A 19,907-nucleotide genomic window follows, 5' to 3' on the forward strand; every position below is an offset into this window, starting at 1 on the left:
TGCCAGTGAGATTGCCATCTCTAGTATTTAAATTTTCTGAAACAATTTTATATGCCATCAGATACCTAAGACACAGTTTGGAATACTGTTGGAGTGATATCTGAAAACTTAATCTCTGACTTGGCAAGAATGTAAATCTTAACATACGCCAAACACTTCATATTAGAGACTGGAACCAAAATAGATAAGAATGACTTTTTTTTTTTTTTAAGGAACGTAAATTATTTTGCCTCTTATTCAAGATAACCCATCCCTTTTTTTTTTAACATCTTTATTGGAGTATAATTGCTTTACAGTGTTGTGTTAGTCGCTGCTGTATAACAAAGTGAATCAGCTATACATATACCTATATCCCCATATCTCCTCCCTCTTGTGTCTCCCTCCCACCCTCCCTATCCCACCCCTCTAGGTGGACACAAAGCACTGAGCTGATCTCCCTGTGCTATGTGGCTGCTTCCCACTAGCTATCTGTTTTACATTTGGTAGTGTATTTATGTCCATGCCACTCTCTAACTTCATCCCAGCTTACCCTTCCCCCTTCCTGTGTCCTCAAGTCCATTCTCTATGTCTGCGTCTTTATTCCTGTCCTGCCCCTAGGTTCTTCAGAGCCATTTTTTTTTAGATTCCATATATATGTATTAGCATATGGTATTTGTTTTTCTCTTTCTGACTTACTTCACTCTGTATGACAGTCTCTAGGTCCATCCACCTCACTACAAATAACTCAGTTTTGTTTCTTTTTATGGCTGAGTAATATTCCATTGTATATATGTGCCACATCTTCTTTATCCATTCATCTGTTGATGGACACTTAGGTTGCTTCCATGTCTTGGCTATTGTAAATAGAGCTGCAATGAACATTGTGGTACATGACTCCTTTTGAATTACAGTTTTCTCAGGGTATATGCCCAGTAGTCGGATTGCTGGGCAGTATGGTAATTCTACTTTTAGTTTTTTAAGGAACCTTCATACTGTTCTCCATGTCATGTATCAAGAATGTATCAACTTACATTCTCACCAACAGTGCAAGAGGGTTCCCTTTTCTCCACACCCTCTCCAGCATTTATTGTTTGTAGTTTTTTTTGATAATGGCCATTCTGACCAGTGTGAGGTGATAACCTCTTTGTAGTTTTGATTTGTATTTCTCTAATGATTAGTGATGTTAAACATCCTTTCATGCGGAGATAACCCACCTTTAACACTGCTGAAAAAAGAGTTGTCACAAAAATGCCTAAAGTTTTAGTGATTTAGGAGTTAAATTTGTAAGGTATACTCTTTCTGGCAGATGACATAGAGCCCATAAGATCTGTAATAGAACCATGTTCTAGGAAAGGATTCTGCAATTTGAATTTTATATACCTGGTTTTCTTATGCTGAGTGAGCTTCTCCATAGCCAGCATATTTCTTGTGATAATTTTCTTAAACTGTGTTGCCTGGAAGGGAGCAAGGACGGAGCAATAGGCTGAGGCATAAGAATGGGTCAGCCTGAAAAGGAAAGGCTGAGATATGGGCTGTCTTCACTGCAGATTCCCTCAGCCTAAATTTATTCACCATTTATGTGAGTAGCATAAAAATAAAATATCAAGGGCTTCCCGGGTGGCGCAGTGGTTAAGAATCCGCCTGCCAATGCAGGGAACACGGGTTCGAGCCCTGGTCCGGGAAGATCCCACATGCCACGGAGCAACTAAGCCCATGCACCACAACTACTGAGCCTGCACTCTGGAGCCCACAAGACACAACTACTGAGCCCATATGCCACAACTACTGAAGCCCACGTGCCTAGAGCCCGTGCTCTGCAACAAGAGAAGCCACTGCAGTGAGAAGCCTGCGGACCGCGATGAGGAGTAGCCCCCACTCGCCGCAACTAGAGAGAACCCGCGCACAGCAACGAAGACCCAACGCCGCCAAAAATAAACAAAATAATTAAAAAATTAAAATATCGGGGCTTCCCTGGTGGCACAGTGGTTGGGGGTCCGCCTGCCGATGCAGGGGACGCGGGTTCGTGCCCCGGTCCGGGGGGATCCCACATGCCGCGGAGCGGCTGTGCCCGTGGGCCGTGGCCGCTGGGCCTGCGCGTCCAGAGCCTGTGCTCTGCGGCAGGGGAGGCCACAACGGTGAGAGGCCCGCGTACCGCAAAAAAAAAAAAAAAAAAAAATTAAAATATCAAAAGTAAATAGAATTGGCTTCCATTTACAGGGTACCCACATGAACTCATTCTCATAAGAACCCTATGAAACGTAGATGAGGAGACTGAGAAATTAAGTATTTTTTGTAAATTCAATCAGTTAGTAAACAGCATAGATTGGATTTATTCCAGATCTTGTAGTGCAAAGTAAAGTAACAAAAAGATGAATAAAAAATTTTGTACCAGAAGTTCAACCAAGTCTTTGGGGAAGCTTAGGCAGCCATGATCTCATTTATAAGATCATTAAAATTTAGGTTCCTGGATTAATAAGGTCCCATGCCTTATTGCATGCTCTTTGAGAAACATAATGAGGTTTAGGTACCCAAGACTGGTTTCATTTGCTTTCTCCTTCTCCTCCGGTAGACCCACCTCTGCTGAGTAGATGCCTGGTGTGAGCCATCTAACAAACAGCTCTAGTTCTAAGACCGTGTCCCTTCGTGTGATATCCAGCTACTCTCCCTACCCCTTCCATCAAGACAGTTTCCTGATCATGCAAAATTGTGACTACATTTAACTAAGCCAGACTGTGAATGGCAATCTCAGCTTACCTTCAGATGTGATCATTATTTTATGCACTTATTTTTAGTCCTCTGTTCCTATCACTGTTGTTCTGTGTTATGCCTTATGTCTTTAACGCCTTGAAGACAAGGTTAATACTTGTTTTGTTTATTTCATTCTTAGCATAGCTTTGCATACAATTAGGAACTAAATAAATTCTTATGGTGACATTGTTTTTTTGTAAGCCAGAAGTTTATTGATTTATTTAATTTTATTTCATTTGACTATCTTAGCATTTAACTAGTGTGCTGGATTGTTTTTTAATTTGCAACTATACAAAAATGATTTTTTTCGTTAGAATAATTTTGCCCAAATAAAATTGGGTAATCTTAATACATAATTCTTAATTTAAAGAGATGATTTTTGATACATGATGTAATTCTTTATGTAATTCTTGGTATATTTATATCTTCTTTATCTTACTCATCATTGTATTAGTTACATAAAAACTGTGCCATTACTCTATACATAACTGATTTGCTCTTCAGTTTTGTCACCTTCATTTTCGGTGAGAAGTGTATCTAGTAAAATGATTGATGAAAACTGAATGGTTGAGCTTCGGAGCCTCATTGGACTCTGGTACATGGCAGGATTAATGCCATTTCGCGTTCTATGTTTCATAAAATATTTAGAGTTCTCTGCCATTGGATTCTGGAAGTACACATTACCGGAGCATTTTCTCAGAGTTTTTACTGATTTTGTGGCCCAGTAATTGCAGGTGATGTACCGGCCAAATGCATCCCGAAATGTCTTGTTGAAGAGGGTGTAGACCAGAGGATTCACCCCTGAGGAAACATAGCCTATCCACACAAATATCTCCAGGAGCATTTTGAGAGTCGTCTGGTTGCAGGAATCACATAAAGCTAAAGTTATATTTGTAATAAAAAAAGGGCACCACATAAGCAAAAAGAGGAAAAACACAATCCCTAGAACCTTTGAGGCTCTCTGTTCATTGGAAATGGTATGCACTGACTTTTTTCCTACTGTGGACGTTCTTCGCATAAGTATGTTATCACTTGCATTAGGCAGGGTTTTGTCCTTGTGAGAACCATCCAGCATTGCCACTTTTTCTGGTGTTGAGCAAGGTGTTTCATCCCTTTGGAAAACTGTGGACACAGTCAACCACATTAGGCGTTGAGGTGGCTTGTTTTTGACCAAGTAAGCTTTCTTCTGTAAAGCATGGATAGTGAGAAAGTAGGTGACAATCATGATCGCCAGAGGTGTAAAGAAGGAAGCCAGTGAGCCAAAGAGCATGAAATTGCCAAAACGATCCTTTGTCAGCCCACAAGTGATGTTGTTTGGGTTACCCACATCAGTGTCTATACCTTTAACAGGGATTGGAATGGCAATGCCTAAGGAAGAAGAAACAAGATAAATTGAGTTATTTTATGACCTTTGACTCTTAGATTAGGTCCTTTTAAAGTTTATCTTACTGACTTTACCCTATTAGTGTATTGTAATTCCTGGTACCCACAATGCAGAATCTGTCAAGCAATAACTCAGTGGAAGATTTGACAAATAGAACCTAAGTAAGCAAACCTGCTGTTTTTAAAGAGATTGGTTAGTGGTTTCAGTTTTGTAATTAAAGCTTCCCTAAAACCATAGTGTATGCATGAAATAGTAGAGAATGTCTTCATTTATTCTCCATTTCTCATTATCTATTTTTGTTTGTTGATCTATCCCAAGTTAAGGAAAAGAATTCAGAAGAGAAGCTGCTTTTATCTTAATATCCAGTGTAGTTGAGCTAAAGAGACTTAAGAATACATTCATGCAATATCTTAATTCTGAGTAGATACCTATTTTATAATCTTTGAGGTTACACAGTTTCATTTAACAGACAGTTTTATCTTTTGATATTTGTGAATGTCTTTTAACCTTTCTTTCTGACTTCTTAGGGAAAACTCAGGGTTTATTGTTTTTTTTTCAAATGCTACTTAAAAATTTGAGAGCGAGTGGATCATGAAATTTACTTGCTTTTTAAAAAATATTTATTTATTTTTGGCTGTGTTGGGTCTTTGTTGCTGCATGCGGGCTTTCTCTAGTTGCAGTGAGCAGGGGCTACTCTTCATTGTGGTGCACGGGCTTCTCATTGCAGTGGCTTCTCTTGCTGCAGAGCATGGGCTCTAAGCACGCGAGCTTCAGTAGTTGTAACCCTTGGGCCCAGTAGTTGTGGCTTGCGGGTTCTAGAGTGCAGGCTCAGTAGTTGTGGCTTGCGGGTTCTAGAGTGCAGGCTCAGTAGTTGTGGCGCACGGGCTTAGTTGCTCTGTGTCATGTGGGATCTTCCCCGACCAGGGCTCGAACCCGTGTCCCCTGTATTGACAGGCGGATTCTTAACCACTGCGCCACCAGGGAAGCCATGAAATTTATTTTCAAGATTGAAGGTTCCTCTAATAAAAATGAAAGAAATGTACCTCATGCTAATTTTATTATACTTTAAATACCATGAAGTAGGTATTTAAATATGACCTTGTTTATTAGTGAAGTAGCTTATTAGCAAGATAGCACAAGGGTTAACCCTAATCCTTTCCCTTTGAAACAGCAAATACTTTAAAATAAGTCTGAATTAATTGATCTTTAGACAACTCTAGGAAGTATCATGAAAGAATTCACTTTTATGAATCTAAAAGTACTCCTATCACCTGCATAGCCTTTTTATGGTAGCAAAGAGACCTTGACAAGAATATATTCCTCAAACCCTTTCTAATGGAGGCCACTGCTTTTTCTGCTTTTCCTCAGGTATAACACCAGAAAGAGGATTCTGTATAGTTTCTTTTCTACACTAGGGGTCAGCAAACTATAGCCCAAGGGCCAAATCTGGCCTGCCTTCTGTTTTTTAAATAAAACTTTATTGGAACACAGCCATACCCATTTGTTAATGTATTATATATGGCTGCTTTTGTTCTGCTGCAGAGTTGAGTAGTTCTGACAGAACCATATAGCATCTGTAAGACCAAAATATTTACTGTCTTGCCCTTAAAGAAAAACTTGGCTGGCCCCACCTCTACCCTGTTACTTCCAGGTAATCATTACACTGTTCTTTCCCCACCCCAAAGCACTTCCCTTTTAAAGTCTATTTAAGCTACTTATACCAATCTATTCTCCATCCAGATCATCTACCAACCTCCAGGATATATGTGTCTTCCTTAATGGTTTCGGCCCCTTGCTATAGTTTTCTATCCACTGTTAACCTTGCTATCATCTACCATGACTTCATCCCACTTATTACTCTTATAACACCTAATTTTATATTTCTTGAACTCTTCAACTCCAATGCACTCCTGAAGCCATCCATCCATAAGTCCACTTAAAACTACCCCATAGGGACTTCCCTAGTGGCACAGTGGTTAAGAATCTGCCTGCCAGTGCGGGGGACACGGGTTCGAGCCCTGGTCCAGGAAGGTCCCACATGCCGTGAAGCAGCTAGGCCCGTGCACCACAACTACTGAACCTGTGCTCTAGAGCCCATGAGCCATAACTACTGAGCCCGCATGCCACAACTACTGAAGCTTGTGTGCCTAGATGCTCCACAACAAGAAAAGCCACTGCATGAGAAGTCTGCACACCACAGCGAAGAGCAGCCCCCGCTCACCGCAACTAGAGAAAGCCCGTGCGCAGCAACAAAGACCCAACACAGCCAAAAATAAATAAATTAAAAAAAGAAAAAACTGGCCCATATCGAAAATCATGAACTCTGATATTCCCTTTCTTGTCCTGCTACTCTTCATTACTTCTCTTTACAGTTATCTTGACATCTAGTGCATCCTTCCTTCTCTTTTTTCACATTCCACTAACTCCCATCAAGGCTCAGGTTACCTTCCCAACCAACTTGTTGGTCAATGACATTTAAGTTTTCACTGGTATTTTTTATACCTTACCCTCTTATTCTCCTTTCGCCTTATTGTTGTCAGATGTTGCCTAGGATAACTGTAAATTCAGAAGAAGAAAGTGAGCTCTTTTTTTTTTTTTAGCACTTTGTAGAATTTAAAAACTGAACTAACCTCATTATTTGCCTTTTCTTTTACAAAGTCACTAAATTGTCATTGGTTCTACAACACAAAGTGTGATGAAATGAAAATGGCATTGATCTTGGCCTTTGTGCTAAAAAGCTGTTAAGTCTTTAAGCCAACTGTTTAAAACCTCTAGGTTTCTTTTCTCATCTGTAAAAGGAAAAAGTAGATTTGTAAGATCTTTCTAAGCTGTAAATTTGGGTTCATCTTTTTATTCTTTTCTTTCTGTATACATATCACTTAGTATTAGCCCATCTTCCTGAATGCAAAGATTCTTTTTCTTATTTATCTTTGTATTCTTAGTACCTGACATATCATAGGTACTCTATAAATTTGATCAGTTTATAAATTCATGTCATCCAGCCTTGACTGAGGTACCAACAGGCTGTTTATTGGCTTGATTATATTTCAGTTTCAGTGTTTTAATTCTCTTAAGGAGCCATTTCTCCTATTTTCCCTCTACCTTTGCCCTATTGTCTCCCCCCCCCACCCCCCGCCTCCAACCTACCCCAACACACACTGTTTCCCTTTCCTTCTCCCTTATCCCACTGAGCTTACCAAAAAGGTATGGGTTGTTTGACATGACCTACTTCAGTTTTCCTTCTCTCCACTCTAAATTTTGGCAGTTGTCACCCATCCATGCCTTTTCCGTAGCTTCTTTTTTAGGGGCCTCTTCTATCAATCATCCTCTGTCCCCAAAGCTAGCCTTTTCTCTCTACTTGCAGATACCTCCATTCTGAATAGAGTTTTCCTTGACCCTAATTTCCTCCCAAGCCAGACTAGTAACAGTCCTTAGTTTTACCTCCAAATTTTTCAAAAGAGGTTTGGCCTTGGTATCTTTATTCTGGGAATATAAAGGTCATTTTCAATGTCTTGCTTTCTTGATTTTTTCCCCCAGCGTTCTTTTTTCTGATTAGGGAGAGAAGTCACATCTTTTTCTTGCTTTCCTTTTAGCATTTTCAGGTCTCTCTTGATTTTTTTTCTTCTTTGAATTTTTCCTTACTAGGAGAAAGTGAATCTGCTGGCAAACTGTTAATGATCATAGTAACCGTTGTGAATCTGTTTGTTTTTCTGATACTAACTTACTTAAAAGATTTGAGTTATCATTTATGCTCTACTTCATGCTAAGATACTCTAATATAGCGGCTATCTTTGAGTATTAAACATGGGCATAGTGGCATAAAAACAGTTTAGAAGAAATACAATTTCTCCCAAAAATTATTTTTGAACATCGTTTGTGTATCTCTTAAAACTTGTAATTAAACATGTTCAAAACACTTAGACAGTAATGCCTTTAGTCTGCGTACATACTGGTTTCCAAGGTGAATATATGAACTCTGATACCTGCATACAAAAAGTTTGGGTTCTTTTTGTTTTTGTTTTTTTTTCCTCTTTTCCTATTTATCTTCTTAGGTGTGATTTAAGATGCATTTCATTTTTTTAAATTGTTGTTACTTTAATAAAATTTCAAGATTCTGCATGCTACCCAGACCTTAATGATCGGTTGACATATATGAAAACTGTTTTCAGATTTAGTCTTCCTGCATGTCAAAATCAAGCCTTGAACTTTTCTTCTTTTTCACACTTTTTGCTGATAGTGTGCTTTAGAGGCTATACGATGAATGTAATGTTGTGAGGAGCTTGTATTGGTGTAACAGTGTCTACTAGGCCTGGTAATCTCCTAGCCAAATGGAACCAAAGCCTATATACACCACCCCACACCCTGACATTCCCCACATACCTATTGAAATTAACCACACCACTGTAATCTTGATGAATGCTGTAGCTCGTGAGTTATATTGATTGGCCTGGATTGGCTTTTTGATGGCTATGTAACGATCCACTGAAATGGCGCAGAGATGCATGATGGATGCAGTAGAAAAAAGAACGTCAAGAAATAACCAGGCAGGGCATAGAACGAGTGGGAGGGGCCACATAGCCTCTGAAAGAAAGAAAGACAAAACAAAAACATATTCTCCTCAAAATGGCAACCTTTAATCTACAGTTTCTTTTTTAAGTGATACATATTTTTTAACCTTTTTCTGTATTCATCTGAAATTTTACGACTTAAGCTCCAAGGTAATGTTTGACTTCAGATAATGGAGTCAGTAATATTAAATACATTCTGTAGATGGTACCCTTTAAATACATTTTCTGTTTTGTATAATAATTACAGCTCTTTTCCTAAATCAGTTTAGCATTTTTAGCATTATTTTGACCTTTGCTCTTTTGTGTATTCCTTTTGTGATCTTTTAAAAATGTATACAGTGTTGCAACTGGAACTTAACCTTACTATTCAGATAAAATTTATTTTTAAACTGCTATTGTATTTAAAAAAAAAAAAAAACATTTACCGAATAGAGGAAGCAATATAATGTGGCAAAAAGAATATTAGCATGGCAGTCTCAGTGAGGCCTGGGATTTTGGCTTACTTCTAGCATTAACTAGCAGTATGATCCTTGTTTATAGCAAACTCTAATTTGGTGAAATAATTAAGTGGAATGACTTGAGTTTTCCTTTTGACAGAAATAGTTCTTAAATAAAGTTTGCAAAAGGAATGGCTTCAGATTATTCCAAAGAAAAATGGGTTGTTACCCTTCCAATGTAGTCCATCCTTCACTCCAAGCAAGGAGATGTAATAAACAGTACAGACTTGGGTTTAAAAAGAAAATCTCATTATTAAGCATAGTACTTTATTTAACAAATTTTTATTTAAAAAGCGTTTATTCTATACCTCATACAGTCTGAAACACTTTAGAAATATTAACTTTTTTAAAAAATTTCAGGTTTGGAGTATGATAGTTTTCCAATAAATTTACTTAGACGAGTATTCATACATATATGAATGTGATACATTATGCATTATACATATACTCACTACTAAATTTTGCAGTCTTAAAACAACTAAAATTTATTATAGCGTTTGTCCTAGAGTATTTCAGTTAGAATCCATTTTACAAACACACACAGATTTTAGAACTTGTCATAAAAGCAAATTCCTCCTGTATAGAACAAATGTCATACGTATGAGATTATATAAACCCTTTTTATGGTTTAATTGTATGTCCACTGACATGTAAACTACTTTTCTTTTCCTGGTTTTTGCGAGTATATCTGACTTTGACAGGTATAAAATGATTGAGATAATTGAAGAGGGAACCAAGATAACTATCTCAGGATTTCAGAGCACCAAGAGACCCTTTAATTGTAAACTGTTTAAATTCAGGAAGCCTGGGTGTGGAGAAAGGTTAGTATCCCAGATCAAAAAAGGACCATAATTTAGGGAAAGAGGTTTTAGATAGACTTGAATATGTCTTTTTCAAGACTCAAGTGGGATCTCAGTGAAAAATATTTGGATACTTCACAAAAAAAGGTAGGTAGCAAAAAAAAAAAAAAAAAAAGTAGGTAGCAAAAAAAAAAGGTAGGTAGCAAGGCTGACAAACACATCGTTTGGTGCCTTCTGTTTCCAGAGTTGGTATGTGGCATGCTTAATAGAAATATTAAAATATTTCTTTTTAAAACAAAATCAGTATGAATTTTTTATTGAAAAAAAGATAAATGATTCCTTGGTACTTGGTTCCATGCTCAGCAGATTCTTTCAAAAGGATTTAAAGCATTAGGTGGAAGGAGTAATTCATACTTTTAAGTAAATTACTGTAATCAGACTTTTCCTACTTCACTGAATTGGGGGTGGGGATAAGGGACAGAGATGATAAATTATAGTCATTGAGCTGGAAGAGACCTTAGAGATTATATCATTGATTTTGTGGATGAGTAAATTGTGGTACAATTAAGTTTTTGAATATGAGAGGGAGCATTTATTTATCAAAATTTAAATGTTAATTGAAAGTGTTCTTTAGGGCCTTGCTACTCAAGGTGTGCTCTTCAGATCAGCAAGGATCAGCATCACCTAGGAACTAGTTAGAACTGCAGACTCTTGGGCCTCATCCCTTAGGTACTGAATCATACTGCAGTTGAAGGAAATACCCAGGTGATCTGTATGCAGATTAGTGTTTGAGAAGCACTGCTTTCTTGAAAAGGTTGTGTATTGAGTTTGCTGGCATAGGATAGGCACAGAAACAAACTTATGGAAGACCGCTCAAAATAAACAAAGAAATAAAGTATGGCAGAGAAACTTGTGTTTAGAATGAATCTAATCAATCAGACTTTCTCCCTCTTAGCCGTAGTGTTCAGTTTTCCTGTTAACTAGTGGAAAAGGACCTTGAACAAAGGCAGCAATGTACTCTTTGACCTGAGCTTAAGCAAACTTATGGTCTAGAGTGGAAAGAATCATACATGACAGATAGTTTTGCAGTGGAAGCTACTTGAAGTGAGGCTTCATCTTCAACTATCCTGAAGTTCAGATTTAGAACTGAGTAGGAAGTAGAAAAATACTCAAGCCTAGAGCTACAACCAGAGATGTTAATCATAGTTAAGGATTTTAAAAGGCAGATAATTAATGTCTTATATCTTAGGCTTCCTTTTTTTAAATGCATGATCTCCATCATCTTTCAAAGTGGGTTGCTAATAAATTTAAACTTGCCTATTTAGCTATTCTAATTATGGATTATATTTTTTTAAATTAAGGTCTGGAAAATTCTAGTCATAAATCTAGTAGCCGTGAGTAGGAAGCCACAATAGAATTCTCATATGAAAAGTACATGTCTTTGGAATTGAACTGCCTGACCCACATACTTCTAATTGTGAGCTAAGAGGGAAAGCTCTTTAGTGCTGGTTTTAGTTAAGCCTGTGAAACCTTGTTAGCCTCCTTTTCCAACATAATGAATTTATTTTATAAACTCCAATTTTGGAACAGAAAGTGGATAGTGGTTATTAAAATTAATGCAGATCATTAAAATTTTATTACTTGAGTGCTTTCTTAATTGATAATAGTAGAGATTTGAAACGTGATAGAGAAATTTCTTTAAGAAAGAAAGAAACTGAGATTTAGAATTAAGAGTGATGGATCTTTTTGATTAACCTTTATGATTCCAAGTTTCATGAAATACTAGTGAATAGACTGTTTTTATGAAACTAATATAAAAGTAACAGATGACTGCATTAAATAGGTATCTTTTATACAAAGCTAAAATAATTGCCTAAAGTAGAAATCACGTGATACAATAATTTATACAAGTTAAAAACAGTTCTAGACATTCTCAGTTTATGAAAGGATTTTTTCTAGTCCAGATATTTTCATTCTAAATAGTATTAATTTGATAGGCTCAAGGTCAGAAAAGTTTTTTACTATTCAGAGTAACTGAAAAAGGTTAACTTGGTATGGTGAGATAGGTTAGCTATTCAAAAACTTATATGTTATTTTTATTAGGAGTTTTAATTTGGTTTAAGGATTTATAATTTTATTTATTTGTTATAATGTATTATGTCTAACTTATTTCCATAAGAATGTAATGTATTATTTTAAATGGAACATAAAAAAAAAGAAAGAATCTAAGGGAAATAAGTTATCAGGTACTTAAACTAAATTAATTACTGCTGGGGCTCTAAATTAGACTTTTTTTAAATAAAAGCTAATACAGAAAGGGGAAGACATTTAAATTATATAGTATTTGTTGTCCCACAAAAAGAAAGCACACAAAATTTCTCTGAAAAACAAATCCCGGGCTTCCCTGGTGGCACAGTGGTTGAGAGTCCGCCTGCCGATGCAGGGGACACGGGTTCGTGCCCTGGTCCGGGAAGATCCCACATGCCGCCGAGCGGCTGGGCCCCTGAGCCATGGCCGCTGAGCCTGCGCGTCCGGAGCCTGTGCTCCGCAACGGGAGAGGCCCGCGTACCGCAAAAAAAACAAAAACAAAAACAAAAACAAATCCCACTTCCCACCTCGGTGCCCTATCCACTTCATTAAACTCAAAGAGGAATTTACTTCCAATAAGGTTTGAATAATGGCATTTCTTTGGGTGCCTAAAATAATTACAAATTGATAATTATAGGAGCAAAACAAGTCTTAGATGAGTCTTGGATCATGGACAGTTTGTTATTTATCTAAAAATATTAGTAGCACAAATATCTTGTTTAAAATGAAGACTTGTGTGCTGTACCATCATACATAAGGGGTGGTAGAACTGCCGTTCAGTTACATACGTTTCTATTTGTCTCCCAGGGAAGGTTCAGTAACTTCTTAGACCTATGTCTAATATCTTCCTCAGAAAAGATGTCTGGCAATCATTTCAAGGATTCATGCAAGTATTGGTTAAGACCCACATATTCTGTATCATTTAATATGAAATATAACCTTAAAAAAATATTGGGTTCTGCCTTGTCCCTAGAGAAAATTCTATGGCCCTCCTGTTCGATAGAGTTATTTGAGATATAAATGTTGTCTTTGCCAAATATTATAGTTTTGGTTGACATAATTTCTCATTTCATTTGAGAAAGCAGTGTAACAGAGGTTAAGAGTGTGAATTCTAGGATCAGTTCTCCTAGGTTCAAATTGTATCTCTGCCACTTACTTATTCTTATCTGCTCTCTTGTAAAATGGGGATGATAATAATAATACTGATTTTATAGAGTTGCTTTGAGGATTAAATGCAATAATACATGTAAAGTGTTTAGAACAATATCTGGCATAGAGAAAGCACTCAAAATGTTAGTTCTTATTACTATTATTGTTTGACAGAAACTAGCCAACTAGCCCAACCATTAAAACACTCCCACTTAGAAACAATGAGCCATATCATCAGTATAAAACCTGGTATGTTTGTCTTCCTGCCTGATGTAGCAAGAGTGCGTGCATCCAATTAAACTTAAAACTGTACTTCAAAAAAAGGGCATGAGAACATGTTTAACTGTTCAACTTTTAATTAAATTTGTCATGAAAGTATGCCTTTTACTAAAGTTGAATTTTAACTGTGTGATATATGTGGCAAAGAAGCATAAGTAACCTATGTGCATTGCCAAACATTGCCATGCCTTTTTGTTCGTTTTTTTGTTTTGGAAAGTAATTGACATTAATCTCTGAATCTGGCACATAAAAGATTTCCCTTTTAAGGATATAAAGACTATTTTTAAAGCCATCCCAAGAGGACTATGTTCGTGGAGGTAAATAGTTCATGAATGTATTGGAGCAGGACAAATCCTAAATGGCTCTAATGTCCAAAAAGGACATAGTTTTCAAGTACACGTTTTTTTTTAATCTCAAATTCTTATGTTTCTATATTTATCTTCTGGAAAAGACAGACCTAGACCAGTGCTTAAATTTTTATTACAGAGCTTCTGCTTTGTTTTTGTTACTCTTGTTTTTGCGTTACATTTGAGCATATGAGGTATCCTGGGGTTAGATGTCCAATATAGTGTTTTAAGCGTTTTGAGTGATTTAATACTTATAAAAATTTTTCCTTGGTTTTTTAAAATTTCCACTTTCCAAAAAGAAGTGCCTTTAATTGCTTTGCTCCCTCATTTAAGAATTAGGTAGAACAGCATTTCACTGCGTAAATGAATAACTGATTTGTTTTTCTTTTACTGCTATACATTTATCTCATCTCTGGTGAAACTCACATCCAAACTAAATCTTATATTTAAGTATATAAACCCTTTGCATGTTGTACTGGTACTTGCCAATTATTAGTGCCTAAAACGTGCTGGGACCTACTTGACAATTTCACAAGATATTGGCAATGGAAGATGTAGCATAACCATTTTACAGACAAGGTGATTGAACTCTGATATGTTGTTAGGTGACTTGCATAAGCCAATACAAGAGAACCAGGATTCAAAGGCTAGGGTATCTTGCTTCAAACCCCCATCTTTCAGCCATTTTATACACCCTCTTTTAACTGTACCACAGATACTGTTTCAACTTACAGATCATGAGACATGGATTAAAACTTGTTGTAAATAAGCCAGTAATGACCAATGAATGACCAAATGCTGTATTTACTCCCTTTACATTTTTAATCATTTATTTCATGAGAGAAGGCAAAGTTCGGAGACGTTCTTAAACTGTGAATAATCTTTCTTTTTTATATCGGCATATGATGTTCTGTTTTCCTTTGCGTCCTACTCAAGTATTTCTAACCTAGGCAACTTCAAGCCTTATGTTACAAGCTACTAATTTGTGATCATGATTTTTAAGAATTATAGACAAGACAGTAAAAAACTGGAAAGTAAAGGTTAAGTCCAATGCTCCCAAAGAGGAAGAAGTGACAGAAAAGTTGATGTAGCACAATTTGAAAGACCATGTTTTACCTGCCAGTCATAATAATCTTGGAAGAAATTCAAATAATATATAATCAAATATTATACAAATTTTTGGTTCAATAAAATGTTTCTCAGTGTAAAGGCCACTTTAAAATTTTCAGTGCTCTCCTTTTTTTAAAAAACTACATTTTATTAGAATATAAAGTTTCAGTGTTAACTGTCATTGAATTTCCGTGAGATAACTAAAATAACTTATGTCATTCATAGTGGTAATTAGTTTGTTTATGTTTACAGAGCCAGGGACACTTTTGTTTGTACAGACTTCAGAAGTTCTGAAGATTATCCCTATAATGAGAGAAAAATACACAAAATCTACTCCTGCATTTTAAGATTATAGAAATTCTTATAAATGCATTAATTTAGAAAGTCTTAGTATTTGTTAACACATGAAAGGCTATCAAAAAATCTTAGTATTTGAAGTCAGGTCCCCATTTATAATATGTGCAGTTCCCAATTTATGAATGCATCCTTTTGAAGCTTTTTAGAGGGCAACATGCATTTTCTCATATATTTTCTCATAGAAATAGAATAATGTTTTCAATAATGAATTAATTCAGTAATATTTTGAATAGTGGTTAAGTTCCCAGGTTAGTTTATTTTTAAAAATCTACTAACCTTCTATATAGCTTAATTACTGATAGTAGAAGTGTTTCAGTCTATGAAAGAGTTTATTTTGTAATTAAAAATTTACATTTGAAAGAAGGAAATGAGGTTAAAAATGTAATAATTATTTCAGACATAGGAAGACATTCTACATATTTTGTGTTAAAATATGTTGGATTTTCTGCTGACTCTTATAGCTAAGAATATCTTGGGCCCCAAATATTTAAATATAAACTTAGTTTTCAGCTGCTATATACCTACTGTTTTCCTGTGGAATACATGGGATTATCACTGTTGTCTGCTTTTGTGTTTTGTTTGTCAGCTTATTTAATGCCATGAAACTTTGCCTTTTAAGATTCCTTAACTGTTTAGTTGTTGATTTAAGTATCTACCACAGTATTTTGCAAAGACTAATAGATGTTTGATGGACTCATGGATTTTAAAGTTAAAATTCACTTCAATCTCATTTATTCAACATAACGTCAATTAAATTTTGTGGTAGTATGAGACGAGCATTTTAATATTTTTTGTACGCCTAGCAAAGCACAATTTAAAGAGTGATTTGACACATTAAACTATTGTGTGCATGGAGATAAGAGTTTGAATCAATGCCTATACAGTCTTTACCATATATGCATAAATGTTCCTGCATAATCCTCATTTATTTCTTTTAAACTTTATTCAGAATTAAGATTGTTTAGGTTCTCCTTTAGAGTAAGATTTCTTAATTATTTTCCATGGTTATGTGTAGCACTAGATTATTCAAAAGGTTGCAAATTTGTAAAAGGGAGGGGTATAGACAGGCAACATTAATGATTAGAGAGTCTTCTAAAGCAGAAAACCTTATTCATTACTGCATGTCCTACCACAGAATTTAAAGCCTGGATAAGAGTTGATTTAGAATGGGAAGTTTTAGCCCGTCACCATCCGATTATATATGGGGGATCAAGTACTTACTTTTAGATATCTTTCTGTACTTACTTATAAAAATGTAACATTTAAACCTGAATACAATAGTTTGAATGGCAGTTTTTCTTCACCTTCTAATATATATTCTAGTTAATAAATTTTACTTCTATAACCTGAAATATTTTTATCTTCACCATATAAGCAATTCCAAGAAGCCCTATCTGCTACAAATAATTTTTTCTTAAGCAATTAATGAATGGAATATCAATTAATGTCAAGCATTAAATAAGTTAAATATTCTCTTACTGCTGATTCTTAAGAGCCCTCATAATTCATCATCAGAATTATTTGTGTTTACCCAAATTCTCTAACTAGAGATGATATGCATGAATAGGAAACTACTTATATCATTTTAATATCGTTACCTTTTTTATCAATATTATAACTAAGATTTCAGTTCTAATTATATTTTAAATTATTGTAATAACTCAGGTTTTGATCCCTTATTTTAGTAACTTAGAGGTCTGATTCCACTAACATATATCAAGGACACAAATGGTCAGAAATCATAAAAAGTAAACAGATGGATCATCTCTTGAGATGCTCTGAGCCAGACCATTCCTTCAGCAACTAAACATAGTTTTTTGTTAACAAGACACATGTGTAAGACTTGTGTTTAAGTCTTAAGTACACAAACTATAAAGAGATATAACAAGACTTTTTAGAACAATTCCAATTTAAATTGGGGTTTAGAGATTTATATTGGAATTTAGTGATTCAAAGACCTTATTATTAATAATTAACCCAGCACATTAACTGTCACAGCCGTGTCCTAGATATTGCTTTATCAAGAAAAAAAAAAGTACTAGTAATGGGGTAAAGTATAGGTCTGTTCTTCACAATAATTTTTAGGTAATGTATGCAGAATATATGAATATTGCTAACTTGGATGACTTTTTAAATGATTTTGTTAGGTGGCTGAGGAGGGAATGGAATTGTTTCCAAGAAATTATTTTTTGCTCTTTAAAACTGATTATCAACCATAGAAAATGATGAAAAATGAGGGACTGTTTACTCACTGTACCTTTAAATAGTCCAAGTCCATATTTAAAGGTTAAATGAGTATCTATTTCTCTAATAGTATACCATAGTTCGGTGGTTTGATGGCAGGAACAAAATGAAATACTTACCAAACATTATTGTCAAGAGGGCAATCGGCATCACAAACAATCCAACCAGCAAATCAGCCACTGCCAGGGACATTAGGAAATAATTGGTAGCATACTGTAACTTTTTCTCCAGTGCAACAGCCAGAATAACGAGGATGTTTCCACCAATTGTGGGTATTATCACCATGAGTATCAGAAGAGCTGCCCAGTGCAGCTTATTTCCCTGTTCCTCAACAATCTGTTTCATTTCGTCTGGTATCGATTCTGTCTGTAATCCAGACCAGTTAGAAGAGATTAAATGGTCAAATGAGCTCTGCAAAATGTGCTCAGGAATTGTGCGTCGTTCGAATATTCTATAAGAGAGAGCCATTCATTTTTTTTCTTTAATTTTTTCCGATTCGAGACAGTGGTCAGCATGGTCAGTAGCTAAGCTGGTCATCTGCATTTTTAAGCCTTTGTACCCATGCCAAATACTCAAGGCCAAAGTTGACTCCTTCCTTAAAAAAAGAATTTCAAGTTCTATAAAATGAGAGCATACATACATTTGTCCATGTCTGTAGGTAAGGCCCGAGTGTTTAGTATTCTGCAGAGGTTCCGGTTTCCGAAGGCTTAGTGAAAGAAACTGATAGCTGTGAAAAAAAGACTATATTTTTGGTTTCTCTCTCTCCCTCTTTTTTTTTCTTGTAGTGGTGGAGTCGAGTTTGAATTTGAATGCCAGAGAGCTCCCCCTAGATATAAAATATGTCAGTTGCATTATTTTATTTATTTTCAAAACCCAGTTTAAAAAGTTGAATTTATTAGTAGCCCCTCCCTTCTCAATAGGTCTCTTGTGCATTTGTGACAATGCAGCCAGTCCTCATAAACGTATGCCTGGTATGCTCCAATTAATGAAATGAGATATATTCATTTTTTCAGTGGTATAATAAAAACCTAGGTGTTTCCTGACCCTTGAATGTCTTTTTACCTTTACTTTAGAATATGTACAGAAGATTAGAAACATCAGAGCACCAAATAGTTCTGAATAGAACTTTTCATACACACTGGCCATCTACCTAGAAACACTCCAAGCCCCCCTAACGTACAAATAAATGATTTACCAGCTAGGAATCCTTATTTGTAATTGGGTTTTGTCTGAGCAGGTTTATTTTAATGCTGATATAAATGCCATTTTTGTAAAACATTTTAGAACTCCTTTAGTTTGAAAGAAGGGGAGAAAATACGTATTACTAGAATCCAGATAATTGTTTTTACTTATTTCATCTTTCGAAGAAAGCATGTTTCTGCAACAAATATTTTCCAAATTTATCACTTTATGTTTATCGCTTTATGCCAAATTTGAGCCAGTTCTTTTCTGGTTTTAAGTAGTAATTTTTTTCTTAACCTTCCCAGTTTCCGAGGGAAGGAGGGGAAGCTGAGAGGAAGATTAAATCATTTATTCATAAAATCTACAAATCCCACGTTAAAAATCTCCCCTTTAACATTTGTAAATTTTTCATTTTGGTTTTTTTAACCACTGAATAGAAATAAAAGATTATGGTAGCAGAGTTTGTGAAGAAAGTAAAAAAGAAAACTCTTTAGATCAACTCTATATTTATTTGTTAAATACTTACCTCTTGCTTGCTCTTTACTCTCCCAAGCATGTCATCTTATCTGCGCAGTAGACCAGATGCTGCTGTGACTGAAGTCCTCCTCCCATTGACTTATTCTGAGCCTCCAGCACTGGTGCTTGAAAGCAATGAAACAAATGTGTTGTATAGCTGTAAGCGTGCCAAGGAGGTTATTTCATCTTTGATACATTCATTTTTAGAGAGTAGCAGCATTCATTATAACTCATAAAATCACTAGTTAAGTATGTTAAACCAGTTCGTGACCCTTATTCAAGTTATATTCTTAAGAGCTCTCTTTAATATTGGGGGGACTGTAATAAACTCTGTCATTTTAGCTTAACGTAGTTCTGTTTTAGATTAACCCTAGGCTGTTTTTCCCATTTGAGAAAGAATAAGATACAATCTAGAGATACTAGAGCTTTAATTCTGTGAAGGTTCTGCCCAGTGAACCTTAGAGTGATTTCCAGAGCTCTAATTTCTACCAGTGAAACAAGATTCTTATCCAGCTTTTATGCCTTTGTTGTGGAACACAATTAATTTGCTCTGGTTACAACCTTATATAGAAGAACACAGAAAGATTTGAATTCTACATGCTTACATAAGTTTTAGAAGAGACTTTTTCATTGCTTGCTTTTAAAAAGATGGCCTCTGG

The 19,907-nt window shown here is 35.7% G+C and overlaps 2 protein-coding genes across 2 annotated transcripts in view; one reads left to right on the top strand and one right to left on the bottom strand.

Moving 5' to 3' along the window:
- The window catches only part of PSMD1 (proteasome 26S subunit, non-ATPase 1), a 105,196-nt gene that overhangs the window by 31,900 nt on the left and 53,389 nt on the right, over positions 1 to 19,907 (top strand). The window lies entirely within an intron of this gene.
- Positions 1,776 to 19,087, bottom strand: HTR2B (5-hydroxytryptamine receptor 2B). The gene is made up of 3 exons (XM_082841492.1): positions 17,670 to 19,087; positions 8,492 to 8,692; positions 1,776 to 4,095 (listed from the first exon to the last, which is right to left on the bottom strand). Exons 1-3 carry the CDS (start codon positions 18,016 to 18,018, stop codon positions 3,206 to 3,208), a joined length of 1,440 nt encoding a protein of 479 aa, XP_082697618.1. The 5' UTR covers positions 18,019 to 19,087; the 3' UTR covers positions 1,776 to 3,205.

Source organism: Leucopleurus acutus (genome assembly GCF_964270905.1).
Source record: "Leucopleurus acutus genome assembly, chromosome: 6".
In the NCBI taxonomy this organism is placed as follows: domain Eukaryota; kingdom Metazoa; phylum Chordata; class Mammalia; order Artiodactyla; family Delphinidae; genus Leucopleurus; species Leucopleurus acutus.